Consider the following 27,941-nt stretch of genomic DNA (forward strand, 5'->3'; position numbering starts at 1 on the left):
TTGTTAAATTATTTATTTTGCCTGCACTGTTAAGTGATTTTTTTTTCCCATGCTGTGCAATAGCTGGAGGCACGGATGGAACAGTATTATTTATGGTGATACTCAAACACAGAGCACAGAACACACATCCCAAGTATCTGTGGTCTAAGTTATAGAAAATAACGAGTAAATAAATAGAGGCTGATGCTGCTGAAGCAGTGCAGTATCTTACTTGGATTGGCAGAGGCTACAGACTTAAGAAAAAAATAGTAGTTTCATGTACAGGAACAGTGGTAACAAGAATCTGGAGGGAGGTGATAGGTCACTTGTGTAGGTACTTACAGCAGGGTCCTGACACTAAATACTGCAGTTCAAACCAGTGCAGTAGAAAACAAAGGGAAATTATGGGGGCTGGGTCATCACGGACAGAGGTCAGCCACAAACAAGACAAGTGAGGAAAGCAGCTTGTGTCTGCCCTGGCTGGGAGCAAGGACCCAGTGATAGGGTTTATAGGGAAGAAGAACACACAGTGATGTACAGGTGTCCTGGTTACAGCTCCCAGGAAAAGGAGATTTGCAGCAGCATTCTGAGTGCGTCTTAGAAGGGTGCAAAAATCCGAAATTCTATTCATGAATTAACCATGTGGCTTCTTTGAGATAAAAGTGCTTTTTCCAAGGGTGTAAAATTTCTCATAAAAGAAGGATGACCAATGTATCTCCAAGCAATTTAGAAGAGGATTAAGCATGAATGAGTTTATTTGCAGAAAGGGAGATTAGAGACATTTGGGATAAATAGAAGAAAAGTTTTTTCGCTAAAGATACACATGTGCACATAAAATGAAAGTGCAAAAAATACCTACCTGTTTGCTGAATCTCATCCAGTTCCAGCTATTTTTAATGAGAACAAAGGGACACACAGAAAGTCCATGGTTTCAGATGAACAGAAATTTGATTTAACAAATGTCCTTTTTGGGTTTCCAGGTAGAATGAAGGAATAAAACATGACTGCCTAGTCTTTTGCACTGCAACATGCAAATCTGTTGATTAAATGTAGGCTCTAATGCCAAAATTGGTTTAATCAGAACTCAGCCAACAAAACATAAGTGCTGTCAGAATGGAAAGGTATTTTCCATATTTCAAGGAATGTGTCACATTCAAACACCATATTCCTCAGACTTAGCATTCCTATACTTTTATTTTTAGACAGCAAATAAAAGCAGAACAAAGTTAAAATTAATTTCTGTTTTTTAAACAGTGAATTAGAAAGCATTTTCATTTTCCTGAATAAATCCTGTGTGTCATTCAGTTTGATATTCGTGCTTGGGCACCGGAAGCCAAATTATGGTCCAGCCCTCATTTTAATGCCCCGCATTTCAGACCTGGAACTCAAACATGGTTATTACTACTTTTACAGTGATGCTGGGTCAGATCCAGAAATTTCCAAAGGCAAATCAGCTGTAAGGCATAAGTCCAGATCTGAATTTTCTAGCAGCCTGATATAATCTGAACCAGGAGCCTACACAGACGTGTCACTATTTTTTTTGATTCAGAGAAAGCAGCAGCGTGACACTAAAAACTGCTAAAGGCTCTGGTTTATATTTTTGAAAGCCTTTTTGATATTAATTGATCCTGAATTTAACATATCTGTAACTCAAACACTTTAATAGCTTGAATCTTCTCGTTGTTGTTACAGAATTCATCAAAGTCCTCCAAAGTCTGTCTACAAGACTGCATTTGTTTTCCCTTCCCTTTATGTTCCCTGATTTCTTCCTTCAATATATTAGATGTGTGTGATGATACACCTCATATGACTTCCATGATACACCTCATATGACTTCCTTCTATTACAATTCCTTTTCCAACTGCCTTTCTGAGCCTTGGAAACTATCTGGTTCATGTCTCTCTAGCCTTAAAAATTAACTTGTAATTAATTTTTTTCAGATTATATACATTTTATATTGGATGTAGCTACTGCCAGTCTTTTCTCTCAGCAGCTCAGCTTTCTATATAGATTAAAATACTTCATACAAGCATGTTTGCAAGTACAGAGAGCTTTATGCCACCATTTATTGCACTTTTGCACGTCTAGCAGTCGAGCTTTGTTGCAATTTGTGACCAAAGAAACTGAATTCTGTAGAGAAAGTATAGTACTGTCAAGAGAATTATATGGAGAAATAGGTATCTATTTACATGCCTTCTCCTAGGACTACCTGTTGCTGATAATCTTTTTTGCTGATTATACTGAACCTGACAAGAAGCCAGACTGCCACTGTTTTGTGGGCACCCAGGGACGAAGGTCCACCTCTCATCAGATTTGTGAGTTCTCTGAGATAGCCATGGCTGTGCAGGTTTAAAGAGATGTAAAACACCAAAGTCATCTCAGTACTCTGAAAAAAGCTTTTCAAAGTCATCTCTGGATTTCAATACATTAAATTCGGTCTCTCAGTCATTCTCAACATTTTGGTGCTATTCAACATGTAAAACGTAACAGTGCTGATGCTGGCTTTCAGTTAAGAAGAGTGAGAGTTAGAACTGGTCAAAAGCATTGGGTGAGGGAATTACACTGGAAATTACATCCTTGTCAAATTTCAAAAATGTTCCATAGCAGCATTAAAATGGGTCATTTTTTCTTTTCTCATCTCAATAACGCTGAAAAGCTTTGTTTCAAGCTTTTAATTCACCTTCACATTGTTTCAGTTTTATGCTATGTGTTTTGCCTCAGCATGAAAATTACATTTCCCAGAGAAAAAGTACATTTCGAACTGCATGAAATTTCCCATAGAGCAAAAAATACCTCTTTTCTTCAGTCCAAGAGCCTGTAATAAATTAAAATAGGAAAACAAAAAAGTAGGTAAACTACTGCAATGGATTTTTAAGCACCAAAAAAACCACCCAGAACCTTACAAATTATACAGAACTGAAATTTACTTTATCGTTTCACATTGCTTTCTAGCAAAGCTCTGATAATAGACTCTGGAAAATATTCCAAAATCATTTTTATATCTTTAAACAAGGACAATTTAACTAGATATGAACAAAATGGTTCTTGTGTACAACCTTTCCTCTGTTTTACAAGATACCACACATTAGTTCAGTGTATGTTTCTGGGATGGCTGACTTGGTGGCATGTCATCCAGAGCATGCAGATCCAGGGACACGTGTTACACGTATTCCCAAGGAGCACAAGAGGGACAGCATGGACCTGCTGGCAGAGCTAAGAAGCCACACACTGTATCCTGCAGAAGTCAGACACTACCATGGTTTTGTTGGAAAGATTAGCCTGTTGTCCTGATTTTTTCTAAGAAATTCACTAGGGCGAGGGAAAGAAAATATAGGTAAACACAATGGTTGGTGGACTTCAAGTATGGTGAGCAGAAAGTGAATGTGAGACATATTTGCCAGCAAAACTAGAACCCATTTCTGTTAGCCTCTGTCCCTCAAAACAAAACTTAGCACAAAGAATCGCTGAACACTTCAACAGCATATTTATGGAAATTGTATAGAAACTAAATTGTGATATAATAGTGGAGAAATGTTATAAAATAATTGGAGGCTGTAGGATATGCCTGTGGTTTTCATCGTAATGCCTCTTATGACTTTGTAATAAACAATTTTTTGATAACTAAGAATTTTAAAAATAAAAAATATATAAAATAATAATAATAATAATAAACAATACTAAAAATTTGCCATTATTCCAGTGTTAAACTCATTGCAAAGCAAGCAAATTGCTCTGCACTTTGAAAAAAATATTCTCCCACATTGTGTCTCATATCTTGTTCTCATCTTTCTCCTCAGGGAATGAAATAAGGGAGTTGAGGTATTGCCTGGAATATAAAGTATTTTTGCTCTTGCTTTTACCCTTTATTAATTCTCTAAAATGCAACGTATTGTCATCTTTGGAAAAGTCAGAAAGGAGAAAAAGCATATTAACCATAGTAATTTTGCACTCTTTAGCATCCTTGCTTGATGAGGCTTTGTAGTATCACAAGCTGGCAAGGAGAAAAAAATTGTACTTCATCTTCCTTGAGGGTAAAAATCTGGAAAAAAAGAGGAATGAAGTTCTACATCAAAAATGTGTAAAATAATGAAATCTATTAAAGATGTCTTATTTCATGCTCAGTACTAGAAACAGTAGCCAAATTTCAGAATTTGCTGCAAAGATGTAGGTTTGGTTTGGTTTGGTTTGATTTGTTTTTCCATATTTGGAAGGAGGGGATCATTCTTACAAGAACTATTTTATTAGTCTCGCTGGTAGCCAGGGCCACCAGTTCTGGGAGCTGCTGGAGTAGCTCTGGAGTGTGGGAAGCAGTCCAGAGCTGGCTCACCATGCACAGGGACTAACAGCATCCATAAGTGCTTTCTTGGATCACTGCCCATAAGTACACTAATTGTTTCTAAATAGATCCAAGAAATGAACCGTTGCTAGTTGGAATCGCTTTCTTGGTGAAAGAACACGTTTCTTTTTCATCATCTACATATTGTGTGCTTTGGAGACTTGACAAAAGAAAAGAACAAATTTGGATGAGGAGTTTAGTGCTGGGCCATCTCCATACAGTTAATCATACAGTAGAATCATGGAAGAGAATGGTTTGGATTGGAAGGAAAGACCATAAAGACCAAGTAGTTTTAGTGCCTCTGCCAAGGGCAGGGACATTTTCCACTAGACCAAAGCCCCATCCAGCCTGGCTTGAACACTTCCAGGGATGGAGCATTCACAGCTTATCTGGGCAACTTGCTCCCATGACTTACCACCTTCAATTTCTTCCTCTAAACCTGACCTCTTTCCATTTAAAGTCATTCCCCTTTGTCCTATCACTATGTGCCCTTTTGAAAACTTCAGCATAGATTCATAAATTGGTTGAGACATTCCAAACACTGTCATCCCCATTAAATTCATCCCTGCCACCATTCCATGTCATGACCTTGTGTCAGGAAAGGTTCTTGACTGAAGACAGCACTCATGGATGAGTAATAAGGGCAAGATTATGTGGTAGAACTCCAGCAAGAAAAATATGCAAGAACTCTTGAGTGAACAATGTGTTTAAGGCTTCCTAAATCATAATTGTTGTGGAGATAGATTTAAATTTTTTTACTTTTTTTTTTGTTGTCGAGTGAGAGACTACCTTTTAGCTTGTGTATTCGACCTTCCCTTGAAACCACTGCTAGGGTTACTAAGGTAAGTAAGGGTGACTTATATGCTTCAAGTCTGAGATACCAAAATACTTTGAGAAATGGCTTTGATTGGGTTTTTTTTTTTTTTAAATCTGGCATTTTCAAAGGCTTTATTACAATATAATAAAAAGAGGAAAAAAATTCTTTTGTCTTAGTTTTTGTGATTTTCCCTTAAATACAGAATCTTGTGGTACTATTAACTGACCTTGGCAGGTTGAATTTGCCCCTGTATAGCCAAGTGAGGCAATTAATATCTCAGCTGAATGTGTTCTCCAGCTGCAGGAAGCATATTAAAATTCTCACAGCAGCTAAATCCCTCACAACTCCATTGACAATTGCTAGCAGCTTCTAGGAAGAGCTAACCAACCTCATTATAAATCATCAGGTGAGCAGAATGAGATTCAGTGTTTAAAGAAAATCAGAATAACAATTTCATAAAATTGAAGCACAAAGCCCAGTGGAGAGTAAGAATTAAGAAGCAAGTTATTAGATTTTTAAGCAATCATATGCAATAAAGCAGCTGAAATATTGTTTTATGATAAATAATATTGCCAATGCAAATCTGATTCATTTTAATGGGTATTATAATTAACTGCATAGTGTGTAAGGTGCTAATTTTGTGGATGAATAATTGGTTAAAACAAGTTTTATGTATTGCAGTGTAATATGCTTGTTCAATTTTCCACTTAATTTCAATTAATATGGGTTTTACATGTACTCCACTGTTGCAGTTTTTATGCCTATTATTTTTAATTAGGGAAAAGAAATACCTTGGTAGAACAGAACAAATGAGCAGCACTGTGAGTTTTTCCAAGTTTATTTTTTTCGTTAACATATTTCAAGTTTGCATTGTTTAGCCTTCCAAAATGTTAATAATCACTGCTCCTGAGGTTGACTGGAAATGGTAGTGCCAGCTTCCACATAAAACAAAGGGGAAAAAGGAATCTTTCAGTTCTCTCATTTACTTTCTGACCTCTACACAGTGTTTTGCAGTTCAAACTATGTGTTTTATTACCCTTCCCCACTGGTGTTTCCAGTGCTGCAATAGATTTTAGTGACTAGAACTGTGGGGTGATGTCATTGTTCACCACTGAAAAGGTGTGCTTGTATGTAGTCATAGCTGCTTTATGACAGAACTGATCACCAGCTGGAGATTCTTCCCCTTTTCCAATAAAGGTGCCTACCCATCAGAATGGGTTCTTGTCTTCTGGATGGATACTGTTAAACCAGATGAGTGCCACCCTGAGAGTCATGTACTAGCCTTCATTTCTTTGAAGAAAAGTATTGTCTGTGCCTCAATCTTCTGATGGCATAAAATACTTCTCAGATTGTGCTGCCTCTGCTGCTCAGATGGGCAGGTGTGAGCACCATCCCTGCCCCTCACTAATGCCTCTGTGGCAAGCAGACTTTCGTGGAGTGGACAGGTCATTTACATCCCTTTTACTCTGGGCTGCCCACGAGGGACTCCTTAGCTCCTAGGGTCCTAGGGTTGCTGCTCAGTTGATAAAAGCAGAGCAAATGTTCTAATAGAGCTTTTTGCTTGTCCTGCCTCCAGAGATAAATCTTTCTAGGTGTCAGATAAATATCCAACACCGTTGATGCAGTTGTTTTATCTCTGACTCTTCTCACATCCCCAGTATTTAAGTATCTTGTGGCCAGAGTGCAGCCGGAAAGAAAATCCCCAACCTACCCTTCCTTAGTTTGCCTGGTGCAGTCAATGGAGAAAATCTGTGTTAGCAATAACAGTGTGCTATAAAAAATAAAGGTATTCAAGGCACTGCTGAATTATTTTTTTTCTGTGCATTTTACAGAAGTCTAAATAGAGAATAGAAATCCAAACATCTTGTCTTGAAAGCCAAAAAAAAAAAAAAAATTCACCAGTTCTGGCCAGAGTCATTGCCTAACCCACACTGTCAAACCCTTCACAGATATTTTAATGTATTCATCTGTATTGCATTGTTATCCTCACTTGGTAAAGAGAGAGGAGCAAGAGATGTAGAAGTAGAAGAAATATTGGGGGGAACTTTTGGTAGAGAAAAGGGATGGTGCCTAGGTCATACTGATTGCATAGGATTAGCTCCATGTCTCTGAAACAAGTGTTTTCACAGAATTATAGAATGGCTTGGAAGAGATCTTAAAGATAATATAGTTCCAATTCCTCTGCCATGAGCAAGAACACCTTCCACCAAACCAGGCTTCTGAGAGCCCCCACCCAACCTGGCCTTGAACATTGCCACAGATGGGGCATTGGCAACCTCTCTGAGCAACAGAGCTCACTGATTTTCCACAAGTGGAACTTTTTTATCAGGTTTCTAGGGAATAAACCTCTTATTAGCATTTATACTTCAATGAATATTTCTGAAGGTTTGCAGAAATTTCTGCAGGTGGAGAGAAGTTTCTGGATTCCCTAAAATATTGTGTCATAGTGTCCAAGGTGCATGCTTTAAAAATAGACATGAAAAAGCATCACTTTAAAACCAACACATATGAGGTGAGCTGATGAGCTGCAGAGAGAAATATATAGTCTAGAGAATACAATACTTAAAGAAAACCTCTACTTTCCTTTCTTCATTTTTGTTCTAGCATGGTCAGCACGTGTACCAATAAAAACATATTTTATGAGCTACTTAAGACCTTTAAAATACTTTCCCCACTGTTAATAATTAAGCCACCAGCAGATGTCTGAAGATCTGTCTGAATCCCAGCCCTATTCACTAAACCCTCTGCTTGTTCCCTGACAGGCCAGATGACTCTGAGGACGCAGCACGTCCAGGACTCCAAGATGGGCTTTGTAATCAATGCAATATACTCCATGGCCTATGGGCTCCACAACATGCAGCTGTCCTTGTGCCCGGGCTACGTGGGCCTCTGCGATGCCATGAAGCCCATCGATGGTCGGAAACTCCTGGAATCCCTCATGAAGACTAACTTTACCGGGGTCTCTGGGGACATGATCTTGTTTGATGAGAACGGTGACTCTCCAGGAAGGTAACGTTGGCGTTTGTCAAACTGTTCAATAGCAGAGATGATAACTGTACGTAGTAGGTACGGTGCAGACTTGACAACAGAGATAAGATCTCATACTCCTAATTTTACATTTCCTGATTCCCGTGCTTATTTTGCAAAAAAAGGGTGTTTTTTTAACGTGCATTTTTTATAGCATTTCAAGTTAGACATGTGGACTTTCAGGTGTAAAAGCTTCCTTTAATAAATTTGCATTTTCATCTGTACCATTTAAAAGTATTATTATCGAAAACAATAATATGTTTCAGATGTTTATGTTTGTAGACCATGATGTCCACCGCAGCTTATTTCTCTCTTTATGTGGGTGTTTAAGTGTATGTGTTTCGTTATAAACAATCATAGGTGACTTAGCTCTTTTATTAAGAAAGCTACAGTAATATCAGAAATATTGTAGTGATGCATCTGGGATTTATTTAAATCAGAATTATGAAAAACCTGCTTACACATATTCCAAATGAAATCTTTCCACTTGCATAACACACTAAACTATGAATCCATACTGTGCTGCTCTAAGACAAATTGAATTTAAACAAAGCTTGTTTTGCTGGTAGCATGCATACATACGTATACATACATCTACAAAATATAAGTTTTTCTATGACACATGTATCCATAGAAATACACATTGGAAACAGTCTTGAGGTAGGAATTTTTCTGGGTTTCTGCCTGCTGAATTTTCAGAGGAAGAGCAGCAAGTATGATAGTATTCAAAGTATATTTATTTTCTATATTTCCATGTATTTTCTGCCTCGTTCACTGCTTTTGCTCCAGTATTGTTTAAGATAACCAATTATGTTCACATTTTTGGAAGGTTTTAAACATCTTTGTTATGGTGCCATATAAACAGATGATTAGAGAGAAAATTTTTATCCTTTATACTCATTTAAATTTTGTCTCCTCCTGCTAATGTGAACAAAAAGGAAATCATTAACTTCCCAGTAGAAATGGGTTGGAAAATTTAAACTCATTGGTCAAAATATTTTGACATTTCCAAAAAATTTCTGCAATTTCAAACCTGATTTTTTTCTTCATTCTATTTGCAAACCTCTAAATTCAGCATTCTCCCCAAAAGCAAGCAGGACAGCCACCTACTCAGCAGTCTGTGTCTGTTTCTGGAGACACAAATTTTCAAATTCTTCTGACTCAGACTCTAAGGAAGGGCACTGTGAGCTAGTAGGAGAACTCAGGCACAAACTGGCAGAACCCTAGGAAAATTTCAGAGGGAAATTTATTTTCAGAGCTTTTTTAGCATGAGCAAGGCTGTCTTCTGCTAAATGTTTCTATTTTTACAAATAGCTGAATTTTGAAGAAAGGTGTTAAGTATGAACTTTTCTGGCCAAATTCTTTTTAAAAGGATCCCAGAGCTCTTTAAAAGGATTTCTTTTATGTTTTAAAGGTGCTCAGATGCAGTGGACTGTATCCTACCCTATTCCAATCAGTTTCTTGTATAAAAATGACTGTGATCAATGAGCGATGTGTGACCCCCCAAAAACAAATATTTGACTTGACAACATCAATAACTATACCTAAATATTGCAAAGAGATCTTTTGTTTTCTGTTTCTTTATGTTGTCATTCTTAACAAGAAGAACTTAACACCATTTGTTGCAAGGAATTTAATTGAATATCTTGGATATTTTTAAATTCTAAGAAAGATGATGGAGAAATTATATCATGTGAAGTCATTTGCTCAGACACAATTGGACATAAGTATTTCCCTGAAGAGCATGTGGACACCATGTGGAATGTGTACCTCAGGATAGCCAACTTTAGCCCAAATCCTGCTTCCCTGGATTTGTGTGATATTTGTGTCTACTCAAACTATGGATTATGTGTGGTTACAAAGTGGTACCAGAATTTGTTTTCTTTTGAATCATAGTTATTTGTCAACAATAGTCACATCATTAAATCTAGTCTATGTACTTAAGTCAGACAACATTGAGTCAAAATGTACTCTTTCACGATTAAGAAGATTTTATAGGAAGCTCCATTTCTAACTTCCAGGTTTTGAGTAGTGTATAGTCTTTTAAGCACGATCAAACACTTTGCAAGAGCTTGGAGATGGTGCAGTCATACTGGAATAACTCATTTTCCCTGTTCCCTTGCACTGATAACTCCATCTTCATTTTGTGAAACAGCAATTTAAATCCTCACAGCTGTACTGTGGTGGTGGTGGTGTTAAGCAGGAAATCAGAACATGAAAAGCCTTTCTGACCTAGATAACTCAGGATTTTAATGTATAGAAAAAAAGGTTTTGATATTATATAACAGATGATTAATCCTACAAGATGCTTTGAATCCTGACCCTATTTCAAAGTCCTTTATATGTATGAGTTTTAAGCAGTCTAGTGTAGGGCCTGGTTTATGTGAGTCAGGAGACACGGAAATACAAAAAAGAAAGAGTATGGAAGCCATGATTCCTCAGGAAGATAACAATTATCTGTGAATACTATCAAAATTCTAAAGAAGAAATTGAGGAGGAAAGAACAGGCAAGAAAAAACAAGATGCTGATGTTTTGACTGTGCTACCAGTAGAATGTGTATTCCTAGCAACATCATGGCACTTCTGTTTTGAAACAAGTATTTTGCACAGTGATTAGAGCACTGCTGGAAATGTGCTATTGTACCATCTGGTCTCTCCTATCCCAAAGTGACAAAGTGTCCCTGGATTATCTCAAGGAACCTCCAGGGAACCAGTGACTCATGAGCCTTCACTGTAGCAATGGGCTTACTGAATCTGGCTACTTCTGCCCATCCATCAATGCTGCTCTCCACAGAGAAGAGAGACAAGACTTATTGAGGCAATACTGTATTAAATTTGTTAGGTTCCTTTCCAATATTCCCCTTGTGATGTATGCATGGAACTACTGCTGGGGGGAATCATTGGTTTAGGTTCTCTGGCCTGTCAAACACTGGCAGTACTTTTGTTATTCTGTCCATGAAACCCTGAACTGAAAGCTTTAACAAAGTTATACTCATGGGTGTGTTGAGTGTCTGACATTGTTGAATAATGGCTCTGCTGTGGCTTCTGTGTTAACTTTTTAGTTAGTCTGTTTAATCCTTGACAAACTGTTACTGTGGCTGTGAACCTCAGAAAAAAGTTAGTTTAAAACCATGCACACAAGTCTGTTTCTTTAGGTTTGCGCTTGCGTTATCTGGATTCAATTACTGTGTGTCAGTCTGGCATTCAAATCTCCAACTTTGAGGGCATCATTGTTGAAGCTGTGGACATTTCCTTCTTTATACAATATGGAACGTGAAATATTTCAAAATCTAGAAGTATAACAAATTTTTCATTCCACATGTGCTTATTTCTTCTTTGTAAAGATTTAAGAACAATATAATGTGTGTAAAATCACATTGACCATTCAGTCAGACTCCACTCTCATTTTCTTTAGAGGCTGCTTACAGTCCTGATCCTGCCCTGCATGTTATTTTGGCATTGAATTCCTGCTGTACCACAGTTTCCCCACTGTGACAGAATTTTTCATAATGCAAAGCATCTTGAGATCAATAGATGGACAATATTATAAAACAGTTTTCCTTTTTTTTTTTCTTTTTACATCAGCACGGGAAAAATACTGATGTTAGATATAGTATGGCTACTGCTTGTCCATCTTAAGAGTGTTTCCTCAAAATTTAAGAGAGATGTCTGTGTACTTGCCATGGTTTAACCACAGCCAGAAACCAAGTACCTTGCAGCTGCTTGCTCAGTCCTGCATCAATAGAATCAGGGAGAGAACTGAAACAGCAAGAGGTAGGAAACTCGTGGGTTGAGATAAAGACAGTTTGACAAGAAAAGCAAAAGCCATTCACACAAGCAAAGCAAACAAAAGCAAGAAATTCTTTCATTTCTTCCTAGGTAGGCAGGTGTTCAGCCATCTCCAAGAGAGCAGGGCCCCATCATGCATAATGGAGACTTGGGAAGACAAATGCCATAGCTTCAAACATCCCCTCCTTCCTCCTTCTTCTTCCTACCTTACATACTGAGTATGATGTCATGTGGTCTGGGTACTTCTTGAGTCACTTGGGGTCAGCTGAGTCTCCTCTCAACTTCCCCTTCATTCCCAATCTCCTTGCAAACTTGACGGTGCAAAAAGGCCTTGGCCCTGTGTAAATCCTGCTCAGCAATAACAAAAACATCTCTATATTATAAACTTTTTTCAGCACAAATCCAAAACACCAACCTATACCAGACACTGTTAAGAAAAAAATTACTCCAACTAAACCCATCAGGGTATCTTACTAGAGAGATTGTTTGATTTAATGAGCAGATTATTTTCCTCATTTGTAGATTGAACTTCATAATTTACACTCTTACAATACCACTCTTAATGCAACCCTGTCTGTATGCTTTGCCTTCAGGACTAATTTGGTGCTGACTGACAGGAAAAAGATATCTCCTTGTTTATGAGGCAGCTTTTCTGAAGTCAAGATTGTCTTAACCTTCTTGGTCTATATTGTTTTTTTTTTTTCCATCAGTAAGTTTCATATTGCTTAGACATATTAATTCCAACTCAGCTAAAGAGGAGGCAAAGAAAAGCATGGAATAATTTCTCCAGGAGCTGCCCAAGTTTTCAAACATGCCTTATAAAATAGTGCTAACAGAACAGGCCTATATGGCAGAAAGGTGGGCTGGCGTTCAGCTGTAGGAGAAAGTGAGTCCCACGTGGCTCCACAGACTTTCTGCAAGAGTGTGGGAACTGAAGAGAAAGTAGGAGGAAGAGGAACATGAAATTGAAAGCTCTGTTGAGATCCATCTTTGACCCAAAAGCAGCCCAGAACTGAGTCATGAATACTTTTTCTCTTCCACACCATACTGTACAAGGAATAAAATGTGTTTCAATCACCAAGGAATTACACAAAAATGATTGTATAGATGGAAAAGACCAGCATTTAGTGATGCAATGTTGGAGAAGAGAAAGGGGAAAGGAAAAAAAAAAAGAAAGATTCCTGGACTCTGTGCCTTAAGAGTGATGCCTGATTCCTTTCTGGGTGCCGCACCAAATTTCATCTTGCAGTCTTAGGGCACAGGAACTTTTCCTTTGATCACACAGAGGTTGCTTCTACCTCACTTTGAGAGTTTATCTATCGTCTTCTTCCCTCAGGAGGAGAAGAAGCACCTGCAGACAGTGCTTCTGTGAGGAGGATGTAATGTTAAGAACTGGCATTATGGGTTTAGATTACTCAACATCTTCTATAGAAGGAACTGTGTCTCCATATGCAATTGGCTTCCCGGGCTGGAAAGTAACTTTTAGATTAACACAGATTTAATTCTGTTTGACTCATTTCATTGTTTTCTTTAAAACAAATAGTCATTCTCAGAAATACAGTCACTTAACCCCAGAGTGTTCAGGAAACTTTTTATGGTGATAGAAAAGAAAAAAAAAAACCAACAAAAAATCCCCAGCAATAAACCCAAACCAAAACTTAATAAAAAGCCAACAAAGAAAACACTCCAACCCCCCAACTTAACATACAAAGGAAAAGCAAGGTTATGATATCACAGAAACTATTGTGAGATACTCAAGGGTATCGTACTCATAATTCTTTAAATTTTTTCTTCTTCATTTCAACATGCTTGATTTTTGACTGTATGGTATTCCTTTAATTTGAAGTATTTCATGAAGTTCTCCTCAACTCAGCTATGTCTCTCCTTTCTGTTTCCAAAGATATGAAATCATGAATTTTAAACAAATGGGGAAGGACTACTTTGATTATATCAATGTTGGCAGCTGGGACAATGGTGAGCTGAAAATGGACGATGATGAAATATGGTCAGAGAAAAGTAATATCATCAGATCTGTGTGCAGTGAACCCTGTGAAAAAGGCCAGATAAAGGTAAATATTTTCTTCATTTACTTCAGTCTTGCAGTATGCACAGCTGTGAAATTTGAAAGCAAGTTTTTCTTGACTTACACATGGAGATAGTATCCCACACATAAATTAAAATGTACAGACTTATGTATTTAATTAGTACTCTTATCATATCACTACTTTAATAAACTGCCATTTTCTTGACTCCTATATCTGTGGACTGCTGACTTTTTTTTTTTAATTTATATTCTAAATGCTTTCAAACAGGTATTGTTTGGAGGCTTTTTGCTGCATATTTTTAAAGCATCTGATTCAGTGGTGTGCAAATCCCTGACTGGGACTTGTCAGTACAATTGCAGGTAAATTATAACTAATAATTGCTACTATTTCAATGCTAGACATCATAGTCACCCAGACTGGAATGTTATTAATCAGACCTTAAGTCTATGGTACCATCAGAGAACATCAATTACTACCACTACTTCAAACTTCAGGAAATATAGGTAACATATTTTTTTTAATCACACCTGTTTTACTGCTTCTTTGTTTCACAAGTTTTTTAGTTTTCTTTCCTCCCTTTCTATGCTGCAGCAAGCAAGGAGTGTAGATGAATCTGTCAGATATTAATTATACAATATTTTCCTTCAGCAACCCATGATGCTTCCTGCAGAACAGTTAAAATACACAGGTCCATATCTTACCTTGCAGTCATTTGTATAAAAGCCACTGGAATGAGGAAATGGGCATGTTCAACCATAAAAAAAAACAGGTGATTTCTGGCAAGTCTCACTGGAAGCTCAATTTTCTCATGTGTTAAAACAGCATGACTGAAAATTGGGAAGCAGCTGCAGAGAGGGGCTGGTGGAAGCATTACCAGTCTCTGCAATATAAAATTAATCTTTTTAGCCTGAGTTGTATAGAATTTTAGGACACGGACACCCTGTTAAAGTCAATTAGTCTCTGGCAGAGGTATTTAAGTGAGGTTCATCAGACAGATTGTATTTGTCTCCAGTGTAAACATAAGGAATTATGTCAGATTTATGAATAATATGCTATTCCAGATGAGGAGTCAAGTCCCCCTTGTGTAGGTTTTGAACACAGTTAAGATCAAGCTTGGTGTAGAAGGACTTCTTTCTCTTCATTGGCAGTAAAAGACACCCAGACAGGATGGCTGGTTCTGATGAGAACACACCTTCTGCAAGTGTGTTCTCACACATGCAGGTGCAACAAGTTAGTCTCACAATCCCTGAACTTGGGTCTGTTAGCCTGCTCCAGGCACAGTGACATGCTGGGGAGGACAGAGATGGACAAATAGCTAACATCTTCAGAACTGTGTGACTCTGAGTTCCTTTATGATCTGTTGTCACAACACAGCTGAAGGGAAGTATCTTGTGATCTTCATTAACACAGTCATCTGCCACCTTCTGCCCATACTCCCAAGGATTCTCTCCAGAGGATCCTTCACTACGGAGCCAAGTCACCACACACTTAGATATACGCTTGAAGCCTGGTGTCAAAAATGTTCTGTTTGCTCCTTGTTATTAAACTTAAATCTCAGAGTTTACCTGACAGTCATCATCTTCATGGTCTTCACAGATGATGGTGGGACCTTGATCCTACCAAGCTCTCTGGTGGTTTTCCTGCAAACTTCTGTGTGACTGAGTAATTATGGAGGAATTTAAAACATTGAACGTAAAGCTATCCAAAATTCAGCTAGAGTTGGGGAATCCATCCACAGGATCTGATAAAACCCAAATACAACCCAACTTTAAACATTTGAAGTTGTGTGGACATATGATTATTTAAATAAATACAGGTTCAAAGGATTGTACAGATGACAAGGGGAAAGGAAAATAATATTTGTTTTAAAGAAGATTATTTTGCTTCAAATGGACAGAAAAATAATTTACTGTTAAGTGATACAACAAAGAATTATGCAGGAAATGAAAAATAAAAGGATGAATAAATTGCTGGCTAAGAAATATAGGACAAAAAAAAAGTCTGACGTTACTCTGAGTCTTGAAGAACAGTTATCTTGATTTCTAGAGGAGGATACAAAATCCTTCTCTGTTAAGAAAAGTTCTAGGTAAGAAATCATCAGTGTACCAGTGTCGTGATTGACTTGTCAAATTTCAAGTATCTTACAGAAGATCTTTATTGACCAGAAAGTTACATGGAAAAGGGTAAATAATTTTGTTCATATAGAATTGTAGGTGTTTTGATAACAACATAGGGTTTTTATTTTGCCATTTCATTTTCTTGACTATTTTATAAAAATAAAATGATGAATTTTTATAATGTGTCAAGGTAATGAAAATATGTTCCTTAAAATTAGTACAAGCTTTCTAAAAATTGATTTTTCCAAATACAAAAAAATTTATCAATTTTTCAACTTTTCATTCTATTTCAAAATGAAAGAAATCCCAAAATTTGATTTATTCAGGAGGACAGATATTCTGTTTTGCAAGTAGATCTAATCTCAGTTCTTGCAGAATAAATCACTTAAGGTCTTCTAGCCTTTCCATCAATTTAACTGTTTTGGTGTTGCTGTTTTTCTTTTCATACTCTGCAATTCAAAACAAAACAAAACAAAACAAAACAAAACAAAACAAAACAAAACATAACCAACTAAACCACAAAAATTTGAAGTTTTTCAGGTCCCCATATTGGTGATGAAAATCAGTTAATAGAATTTGTTTTTCACTGCAGCATTGCAAAGAGCAATCCTATTCTTTTTGATCATGCTCCTTTACATGTATGTTTTTTTAATTAAAATTGCAATAAAGACATTTGGCTTTAAATACACTTTCTGAATTCAAAAGATAAAAAAAAGTCAGCCTATTTCTTATGCTATAATAGGGAGTATTTGTTGGTAAACTGTTTGGGAAGAGGAGAGAAACTGGTAACACCTTATTTCAAAAGAAAGGCATATTGACAAGAAGCACAGACATTCCCAGAGATGATAAATAAGGATCTTTAAAAATCTGCATTTCAATCCTAAGCATGCAATAACATTTGGTAGTAAATTATGAAATGAGTAATTAGGTCAGATGTTAGAATGGAGAAAGATAAGATACTCACCTTTAAATGGTAATTAGAAATGCAGTAATTAAATAATTGTTCAGTTTGTTGTCTGGAAAAATCAGTTTTTAATAAATCACTCACTATTGGATGAAAAATAAGTGTCCAAAAGTCTTTGGGTAGCCAACTCTTAGGAACATAGTACTGTTGACATGTTTCTCTGTATGGACCACCTTGAAGTGAATTATGTGTCTTCACTATCATGCACTGACTTTTGTAGGCACATTGACATCTATGGTGCTTTGCAAATTCTAAGAGGGAAAAAAACATCTTATTTGTCATCCTGTACCTCCACTTATACTTCTCTGGGATTGGTGGATTTCTTTCTTCTGGTACCTACATGATGGGACAACTAAGAACTTTTGTCACATTTTATCTTTGAAAACATACAATGAAAAGGAATAATTAAATTTCAAGAACTCTTCTATTAGAAAAAAAAAACATTAAAAAATTAAATTAGCAACTGGGTCAGCACGAGTGTGTGTTTATGCTGGTAAAACAAAATGTCAATTTTTGTCTTAGGTGATCCGTAAAGGAGAAGTGAGTTGCTGCTGGACCTGCACTCCTTGTAAAGAAAATGAATATGTCTCTGATGAATACACGTGCAAAGCCTGCCAGCTTGGCTCCTGGCCCAACGAGGACCTCACAGGTAAATGAGTTGAGGCTGTGCTTGTGTTGTCAATGAAAGTGTTCATCTAATGAGCTGAAGAAACAATTAGCAGATACAGGTGAGTATGAGGATGGTTTTGGTCAGAGGGAACATGGGGATAAAGCTAAAATTTGAACTGAAGCTGATATTTATCTTCTCAAAATGATCCAGGAATTATTCACATAGTTCAACTCCTTTCTAAAGACCTGAATTACTAGATCTTGAAATTAAAAAAAAAAAGTCCCAATTTTGTATTCAGTCCTGTTCTAAACTCTAGCTGGTAATACAGGTCTTACCCTTCCTATACAGAAAATAAGTGCTTATCAGAGAAATTATTAAGAAAGATAGAATTTAAGAGTTTTATTATCCCCCCCAAGCAGAAGAATAGTGCACTACCTTCTATTTTAATCTGACAGAATTCTGATTTAGTTCCTGTAGTTACTGCTGCTAAAAGCTTGAGTTCTCCAAACAGACTTTGGTTTGCATTAGTTCTTGGTTCATCAGAGTCTTCTGGAACACAGTGTTCATCCTTGACTTGGCATAGACCTCTGTGCTCCTGCAGAATACCAGTTAGGCTTCTCTGGAGATAAATTACTCCAACATTGTATCCCACACCCTTTCTTCTTTATGACTAACAAACAGAATTCAAGCATTTAAATGCTCAGAGCACAAACCACTTCAAAACACTGTTCAGGGATCATGTTCTCACTGTGCCAAGCTTTATACAGACAAGGGTAGAAAAGACAGGTTTATTTTGTTTTTTTTCTAGAAGAAGTCACAGACCTGATTTGCATAGTTTCTTCAGATGAAGGGAAGCACTTTGAGGTGTGAGGGAAGACAAAGGAAAATGCAGTTTGCTGCATGAATTTATGTAAATGGGAGAGCGTAAGGCAAGGCTTGGCCTCTAGGCAGATTTTTATTTACGAAGTAAATTTGTTCCTGTTTAAAGACTGTTGCGTTGCTGTGATAAATGAGCTTGGCTACCAAATTATTGCAAGAATATTATTTAACCATTAAACTGATGAGGTACTTTTCAGAAAATGTCAAACATGACACTTTCCTTAAGGAAAAAAATCTTTCAAGTGAGAAAACTGGACTAGCAGTAAAATGGACTTTCAAGTTCTGCGTCTATGCTTCCATAGCCCTGCTCCCCCACTTCTGCCTCCCTGGGCAATCAGCAACCAGCCAGCAAAGTCTTCTTCTCTCAGGGAAAGATTTCTCAAGCCAGGAGAATGGAGAAGTGGAGAAAAAGAGAACAGGCTGCAAGTGTCCCCGAAAACAGAGTATTGAGGGTGTGGTTACAAGGTGGGGTACACTTCTCAGAAGCTTCCAAAGGCCACGCTGCAGGGACCAGGCTACTGCACCAGGCTGGTCACTTCATGAAGGTCCATGAGTGCAACTGGTCAGCTCTTCAGCCTCCAGGGATTTTGTCTGAGATATTGTAGATCCCAGCTCATGCCCTTGTTCAGATGAGCACCGGAGGTTTTACCCAGCATAGATCAGCTAAAAAAGCTGCTGCAAGTCAGTCAGGAGGGCATTTGTTCCAAGTGACAACAGAGAAGCCAGAGAACCAGTGGTGTGAAGGAACTGTCCACTGACTTGGTGAAGTTTGTGTAATTAGACACTAAGCACCCTAGGTAAGGCAAAGTGGAATGACCAGGTCCCAAGTTGACCCTCAGGCTCTGTGCTTTGAGCTGGCTCCCCAGGACATGCAAATTTCCATGGTTCAAGCATGGCTCACCATGTCTTTGAACATTGTTCCATGTTCAATGACGTGGGGTTGTGCTCTCCTGGGAGGATTCACCCTCTGAAAGTCTAATTTTGCCGTCACAATGGAAAAGTAAGGTGGGTTGGCCCCTCAAAAGCTTTAATAGGCTGAGTCAAAGGTTTTCCACCTATCAGTTATTGTTTTTAAGGAAATCAGTTGTATTTTTATTCAAGCCAACATGAGCAAGCATTGTGTGTTTGTTGGCAAAATTACATTTTGCAAACCATTCGTCTGGCTTCAGACATGCATTTTATGCCTTTGTTGGGACAAAAATCAAGCTGTACACAAAGGAACCCTTGACATCAGTGCCAAGCAACATTCCTCAGGAGATCTAACACTTGTTCGCCAGCCAGGCCCAAATTTGGCAGGCACTATTTGGAAGCCAAAACCTCTTTGGCCTTCGTGAGCACAGCTGGTGGAATGTGCCCTCCTAATAACAGGACACCCATTTCACAACTTCAGAGCTGCCTAGTCCCCACCCAGCTCATTACCAGCATGATGGCTGGATCTTGTCTTATACAACTTTGTATCACAAAGAGATTTTAAGAAATCTGTTCCCAGACTATCCATACAAAATAACCTGCTGTATTTTTAATGATCATATTCCTAGTGCCAACTTTTGTGCTTATAAGAAAAAACTGCCTCTCAATCTCAATAGGATTTAGTAATAAATGTGCATTAAAAGTAAGGAGAGGTTGGTGTATTTTGTATTCTGGCAAGGAAATTTCCTTCCTGTTTATTAAACTATACAGCAATCTCCTTGACATGTCCCTACATCTGATACTGCAGCACACTAAGTCTCTTGGCTTGATAAAGCCATTTCCTAGGGAATGTCATCTCCACAAGGCTACAGATACAAAACCTCATTAGAATAAGTCTTCCCTGCATAATTACCTTCAGATGAGAGTCCTGTAAATTTATCAGCCACACACCTGAAATGGCTTTCAACATGGAGCTGCACCTCACTGTTTGCCAGAGATCTGACCTTGGATAAAAACTTCTTTGGAATCCTTTCTTGGTTTACATAACAAAACATTGCTTACCTCTTTCTTATGCTCAATGATCAGCATCAGTTTTGTGCCACAAAGTTCACTAAAAAAAACATGTAATGGCAAGGATGCTACTGACAGAAGGGAAGAAAGATTAATGCACTTTTTCAGCCACCTATGGAATATCAGAATTCAGATGCACCAGAGGGAAGACAGAAGGGATGCAATATGTGTAGGAAAACAAAGCTATTTTCAGAACAGAAAAAGACATTGAAGTGCTGAAGTACAGAAAGGCACAGGGAATCCAAAGGTAATAGGAAAGGTAAGTGGGAACAAGAGTTTCTCTTTATTAAATCAGTTACTGGAAAATGTCTCCACCTAGAAGTGAAGGCGAGGCAAGAAAGAGAATGTTAACTGCCCATATTTTATTTTGTCACAAATTTCAGATTGCTTTTGCATGCAAAATTCCCCAGGGATCAGGCTCCTCCTTGGACAGAAACCTAGTAAGTCACTTCCTTTTCTTAAGATTTATATGTACTATCCCAACATGTACCAGAAGTAATTTTCTTCCCTCAGGCCTAATATCAAGTTATGCTTCCCAGTCTGCTGCAGCCCCTCTAAGTGCCCATGTGTTGTGTTGGCAGCACCAATTCACACATTAATGTGGCCAGCATGGCTGAGCCACTGACTCAGCTATACCAGAAGAATATGCCAGTCACTCCTCTCTTCCTCAAAGCTCTTCTTTGCATTATATTCACAGCAGGTGGAAAAGAAATAGACCCCACACAAGTTTAGATACGGGTGGAGGGATTTTTTTAGTGCTGATGACCAATACTGATACTGATCTTTCAAAAGCTTTAGGAGAATCTGAGGATGTGACCTTCTGCATTCAGAAAATGGTGCTCTAAAAAGACCAAATAAATTTTGTTCAATGTCTCAGAGATTTTCCAGTGTATGTAGGAGCACCTTGGTTCAGTTACCAATAACATTTAAGGACCTTTTGAGGTGAGAAAGAAGCAATTATTCTGTCTTTCTGACATTCAAGGACAGCATACAACAATACCAAACCAAAGTTTTGTCTAGTGACCTCAGGAATGGCAAGAAAATTAGATTACATTAATTTCAGTGACAATTGGATTATTTTCAGGTTGTATTGACATTTTTCTCAGTCTCTGTTATTCCAAATATGCTGACTATTTGATTTTCTTAATTGGATTCCCATGAAAGTAGGAGCTTAACTCTTTACACCTCTTGAAATGTTTTCTTCGCCATTCAAGGGTGAGAGTATACATCAGAAATATGTATTTTTTTCTATAGCTACAAAAATGCTTTCACCAAATAAAGTACAGTAAAGCCAGGATAACAGTGTGATTTTACTGCCCGTCTGGAAGTGACAGATAAGAGATGGATTATCCAAAAAACCCTTGCATGGAAAGGACTGAAAAATGTGTGTGGCAGGGTCTGAGCCTCAGTTGTCTCATAAGACTGGATTCTGACCCTCACCTAAGCAAAAGGTGATTCATCTCTTGCCCGAAATATTTTCAAAAGGGAACTGCTTGCTCCCATCAGGCTGCTTTCTTGTATTCCCTCTTGCAAAAATGTTGCTGCCATGGGTGATTTCAGCAATTGTCTGACGCAGGTCAGAACACAATCTAGTCTGTGTTGACATTGATTTTTCTTCTGAAACATTACTAGGACCTTGCTTTTTGATCATAATTGTTAAGGCTATAATTGAGGCTGAGGGTAGGAGAACACAATTTTCATCTGGTTATTTCTAGTGTTATAAATTCACATCAGCAGCGATGCCCTGATTTTTGTGCCCCTTATTTCTCTTTCCTTTTTATTTCTTACTCCAAAGAAAATGTAACCATTGCCACAAGTCACTTTCACTCTATTCCTCTTGGAAAAGGTGTATGTGGATGAGTCAAAGGTTCAGGTGCCCATATTATGACCAAGATCTCTTTTTCTGCTCCCTTGGTTCTGGGTTTGCACACTTTTCTTCCCTCAATTGCTTGTTCCAGATAGGGTGTGAACTTCAGCTTCCAGTCCAGCATGAGCCACTCAGCACTTCAGGCTCAAGTGAGCTCGTTCAATATTGCTGAGCTCAACAAGCAGCACTTGGAGTCTCCCTGGCTGGATGAAGAGGAACTCACCAACAAAGCCAGAAGAATCCACTTGTAATTGTGCCTTATGTTATGGAAAGTTTGCATTTGGAACAAAACATTTACAACACACAGAGCCAGCATTTTTTAGTGAAACTTAAATCAAAACAGTAGAGCTGGCATAAGGATAGACCTGATTGTTGTAATTCATCAGTTGTTCCCGTCATTCTGCACACTAGTGTAATTAAGGAATAATTTCCCATATGGTCACAAAGTAACTTTAATGTACTATTCTAAGATTCATGGCCGTACCTCTTACTGCAATGCACAGCTAAATCCACATATTCCAGTTACTGGGGACTCAAGCCCCTGAGCTGCAGCTGCTCCACCTTTCATGATTTAAGACATGACCAACCCCAAATCCTACTCTGCAGAGGTGACAGAATACACACATGGCCAGTCATCAGCTGCCTCCATTGCCTGTGCAAAGCCACCTTTGCTGACAGTTTCAGTAATGTGCCAGTCTGGGAGCTGCAGCAGCTAAAAAGACACCTCCACATGCCCTGCTTTTGTAGCAAGTGCAAAAGGTCCCACCAGAGTAGGGCAAAGGACTGGTGACTACAGTAATTTAACATAGCACCAGAACAGAGTTCTGACATGTTAATGTCCTCTCTCCCTTCAGATGGTCCGGATTCCATGTGAAGGTCAGGGGTCTGATATGTCCCCCAGGACTCTGGACAGTGTAGTCCTCTGTTTGGATAATGACGGAGTTGGAAAAAAAAAAACAAATTATAAAAGCTACCCCATCAGCTTTACGCAGATTTTTATTCTGATGCTGACATTTTTGCATCTCAGCTTTCCATATATGCGGAAGCCTAAATAACTAATCAAGATATCCCTCTCCCATCTTTTGGGATTACAACGAGAGAAAAATTTAGAAACATTGATGTAAAATATTTAATTTCATAACATAAATAGACTTTGAATAGTGAGTGCTAAGTACCATATGAAGACACATTCATTACTAAAATGGGGTTAGGTTGTTGTTTGTGTTTCAACCTTGAAGTTTGGACTTCTGATAACCTTGGAAGGATGTCTGAAAAGTTACCAAGGAAACCAAATCTATTTTAACAGGTCAAACTTGCTGACCAGGATGCCAAATCCAGCTAAAAAATATTTGAACTTACCAAACTAGCAGCAGTTTTCTGCCAGTTTTAGTCTCCATGCACAAATTCAGTGAGCTTTAGCTCATGATATTAACTTAAGAGAAGTTATCGAATTACCTTCACTTTTCAGTCTCAATCCTATTCACAATCCCTATTCTGTCAACTTTACCTTTGAAAATAGTTTAGTTATGTATTTTATATTGGTTACCAAGGAAGGGATTTCTCAGTGCTAAGCTAATACATTTTTATGGATGCTGAAGGCATCTTCTAGGTGTCAAGGTTGTAATAGCAAATTAAAACCACACTAAGAATCAAATCCACAGAAAATATGGTCTATAATATAGTGCTTTATATCTGTAAACTCTTCTCCCAGATTAACTAATTTTAATGTAATATGAAAGATCAGAAATAAAGGACAAATTTGCCTCTACAAAAAGAGGACAGTATACTAATAGACATACTAATTGACCTATGGCAGTGGTTAGGCCTTCAAGAGCACTTCTCCTCTTTGTTCATGGCAAAATAAGAGGTCCATCCATGAAATAGCTAGAGGTTTTTCCAAAATAATAGAAACTACTTTTTTTCTCACAAGATCCTTAGACATCCTGATCTGTATTTTCTTGGTGATTTTTGGGGGTCCTTCAAGAAAACCTTTCCATAGAGTGTTAAATAGAATTCTAATTTTTCTATCTGCTCATCTTGCTATTCACATGTGTATCTGGTGTCTTGATCCACAGTGGCTTTCTTTCTGGCCAGTAGAGCATAATAGCAGTTTTATGCCAATGTTACTGGAACTCCAGTTACCCTTGAGCATGGAACAACTCAACACCTGCTCCAAAGTGGACTGGGTCGAAAGAGCCTTTCCACAAGCCAAAGACCACCTTAGTGCCTCAGCACACTAAGGCACCATAGGACAAGACTACTACCTGTTTCTGAGCCAGCTAGGAGAGAAAATTTTCCAGGTTGAAAAAGTGTAAGAGATAGGCTGTGAGGCATTGTCATGGGCATTAACAAGAATGAGTTCTTTTTGTGGTACCATTTTTCAGCTTTTGTCCTGGTATAGTCCAGGTCATCAATCTAAGATGAACACTCACAGTGCTGTTTTCCCATCCTTCTTTTATTTGATCTAGTTGTCCTTCTCTGAAAAGTGCCACTGTCAGAAACCATTACCTGCAAAATTATTTTATGAAAACTTCACCAATCATTGTTTCATGAAGATGATCCAGTCCTTAAATCTTAATTGAGGAATAAATCTTTGCCAAGTTTAGCAATCTCCTTGTAAAGTATACTCAGTGATGGGAAAAATACGATGAGTTTTCAACTCTTTTCTCAGGTATTTCATCAAGAGAATGTAAAAAAGAGTAATAAAGAAAGGAAGGCATGAAATAGTCTGAAACTAATGAGAAACACTTGGTTATGATTCACCTCTGCTACAAAGTTAGAAATGAGGCAAAATATAGCCCCTATATCATTGTCTGCATGCAAAGGCCAGCTGCCAGATAAAGACCTTTTCTCTTCAAATCTCCTGTCAAGAATATGTAGCAGTGTTAGAAGCTGGAAACTACTTGTTTCCACAAAATATTAGTTAAATCTTGCTAAAATCAGAAATAGATTTAGAGGTCACTTATAAAACTTGCTGGGGAAGAACCCACAGTGGGAGTGCCCACAAGAGAGGATTCCTTCTTGTTTTCACCCTTTTCCCCTACTCTCACTTGTGTAAAGTGCTGATTTTTATGATGTGATTACGGTGCTAGTTTAAAATTGAAAAAGTCAGAAAGAAATGCAGTGTCTCCCTCACCCTGAATGCTAAATAAGAAAACACATAAAACCAGCAAGAGTTTAAAAGGTATCATCAACTAATGAAAATGTTTAATGAAAATCTAATGTCTTTCTTATGTTTAGGTGTGGTAATAATTTTATTAATGCAAGAGAAAGCTTTTCACATCAAAGCAGGCAAGTATGGATGGCAAATTAATCTGTATTCAGTAAGGAGCCCAATTCTCTTACATTAAAGTGACTGTAAATTTGTATACTTTAATTGCACTAATGTCAAAAACTCATTGACCCCAATCCTACTGATTTTTCCAGTCTCTTCGAGAGCATGAAAATATCTGCCTTGTACTTTTGCCTAATTGAAGGTATTATATCTTCAAAAATATTATTTCTGTAGAGATACAGAATGCAAAGATACTTGGAGGAGAAAGGAGTTAAGCCTAATATCTAACCATACTGTTTCATGAAATTATTTTTGACACTAAGAATGTTAGTGGCAGATTTGAAAAACTCTAAACTAAAAATACAGGAAAAGGCATACAACAGACCTCGCATGTAGACATTCCCAGATTATAGTCCTGATATCTACATTTACTCCTGCTCTTCAATTCATTGAGATCACAGGTTGCCTAATTAATTGAAATTTCTTGGCATCCACATATCCAGCAGACAGTCCTAACTACCCTCACTGCAGAAAACACAGATGTGAGCACCTGGCACTCCATCTTCGCAGGGTGAAGTGCCTTGTCACAAGCCACAAGTCAGAATGACACTCCCCTACATGACCAGCAACATGATTACAAAAATACAAAATTTTGAATTAATTTAGATTTTTCAATCAAGATGAACACAAGTAGAGGATAAATAAAAGCTTCTAGTTGCATTTTCTCCATTCCATCATCTGCTCCCTGCTGTCCTGCCCTGGCTGGCAATGCCACTGTTTTCAGGAAGTTACGCTCCAGAACATCAAGATCCTCCCCTTTGTAATTACTGGGTCCAGCTGAGATGGAATTCATTTTCCCCACAGCAGCCCTCGCAGTGCTGTGCTTTGCATTGGTAGCTAGAGACACGTTGATAACACAGCAGTCATTTTTCAAGGCTGTCTCTCCAACATTCCTGCCTCACCAGTGTGGTGGGTATGAGCAAGATCTGGTGAGGGGGACAGCCAGGACAGCTGACCCAAACTGACCAAAGGGATAACCACTACTGTGTGATGTCTTCTCAGCAATAAAACCTAAGAGAAAGGTGTGGGTGTGTGCATTTTTTGTTATGACATTTTTGTTCTGGAGAAACTGCTACATTTAACTGAAGCTGTGCTTCCCAGGAAGTGTCTGTATATCATTGGCTGATGGGAAGTAGAGAACAAATCTTTCGTTGGTAGGCACTGGTATAATATACTCCGGTGCCACAGGACACGGAGCCCATCTGCATCTTGTGTGAAAGTCATGAAAACAAGCAAGGTCAAAGGACCTGAAGAGGAGATTCAGTTTTTGGAAATAAAATGCAAGGATGGCTGTAGTCAGCAACACAGCAACTATGTCTGCCCAGAAATCCGGGAAGAGATCGTAGACTGGCCAGAAAGAAAAAATATCTATCCAGCCTCGACAGTGCATACACAAAGGAAGGAAGAAGAAGGGATGCCAGCAACAAGTTTTCTGACAGCTTTTACTCCTGTCTATTGATCTGTACACTGTAGAATTAAAAGCCTTTTTGACTTCCTGTGACCCAGATGCATAGAATGATTTACTAAAACCTATGCAAAACTGAAAAACAAGTGTCCTTAAATGGGTTACACCGCTAATTCAGCTTTGTTGCTAATATATTAACTTCAATTTTATTTCACAAGTTAGATTAGGTTTTAATTTTTCAGAAATTTCAGAAGGATGAATGGCAGAAAAAAAGTGAGTACAGTGTGCTATTCCCTATTACTTATGAATCCAATTCTAGAAAATTTTTATTAGAAAAAAGGTAGCAAATCTGAGAAACTCTCTTTTTTTTTTGACAGTTAGAATCTGCAAGATTTCTCTCCACAATCATTAAGCAAATACCAATATCCTTCATAGTTTACAGTAAAATTAGAAGAATTGACATCTAGTCCTTTATGTGCAAATAGTATGCAGAAAACTCTGAAGCACTTTATACTGAGGTAGTGCAACTTGCTGTGGAAATTTGTTCACAAATTCCTATATTTCATAGAATTGAAAAGGCAATTTTGCACTGTGAGTGGTGACTTATGCAAATCAGTTTGGTCATCATGTTCTATTCCAGATAAAGTGTACCATTGAAATAAGCTGTCATTGAAATGTACTTATTGTGTCACTATATTGACATTATTTTAACACAATCTGAGCCTGCACTCCACACAACGGCAGCTTCCTGAAAAACAAAAAACAAGAGAAATACAAGGAAAACCTCTAACA

General features: G+C 37.9%; 1 protein-coding gene across 3 annotated transcripts in view; it reads left to right on the forward strand.

Moving 5' to 3' along the window:
• GRM5 (glutamate metabotropic receptor 5) overlaps positions 1-27,941 on the forward strand; it is a gene marked incomplete at both ends in the record, with an annotated part of 230,135 nt that overhangs the window by 178,386 nt on the left and 23,808 nt on the right. For all 3 annotated transcript variants that reach the window (XM_084226281.1, XM_084226279.1, XM_084226280.1), the window contains 3 exons: positions 7,895-8,141; positions 13,849-14,017; positions 17,597-17,723. In XM_084226281.1, the coding sequence (XP_084082407.1) occupies positions 7,895-8,141; positions 13,849-14,017; positions 17,597-17,723 (543 nt within the window). The remainder of the gene's footprint in view (positions 1-7,894; positions 8,142-13,848; positions 14,018-17,596; positions 17,724-27,941) is intronic.

Source organism: Fringilla coelebs (genome assembly GCF_963513975.1).
Source record: "Fringilla coelebs genome assembly, chromosome: 2".
Lineage (NCBI taxonomy): Eukaryota > Metazoa > Chordata > Aves > Passeriformes > Fringillidae > Fringilla > Fringilla coelebs.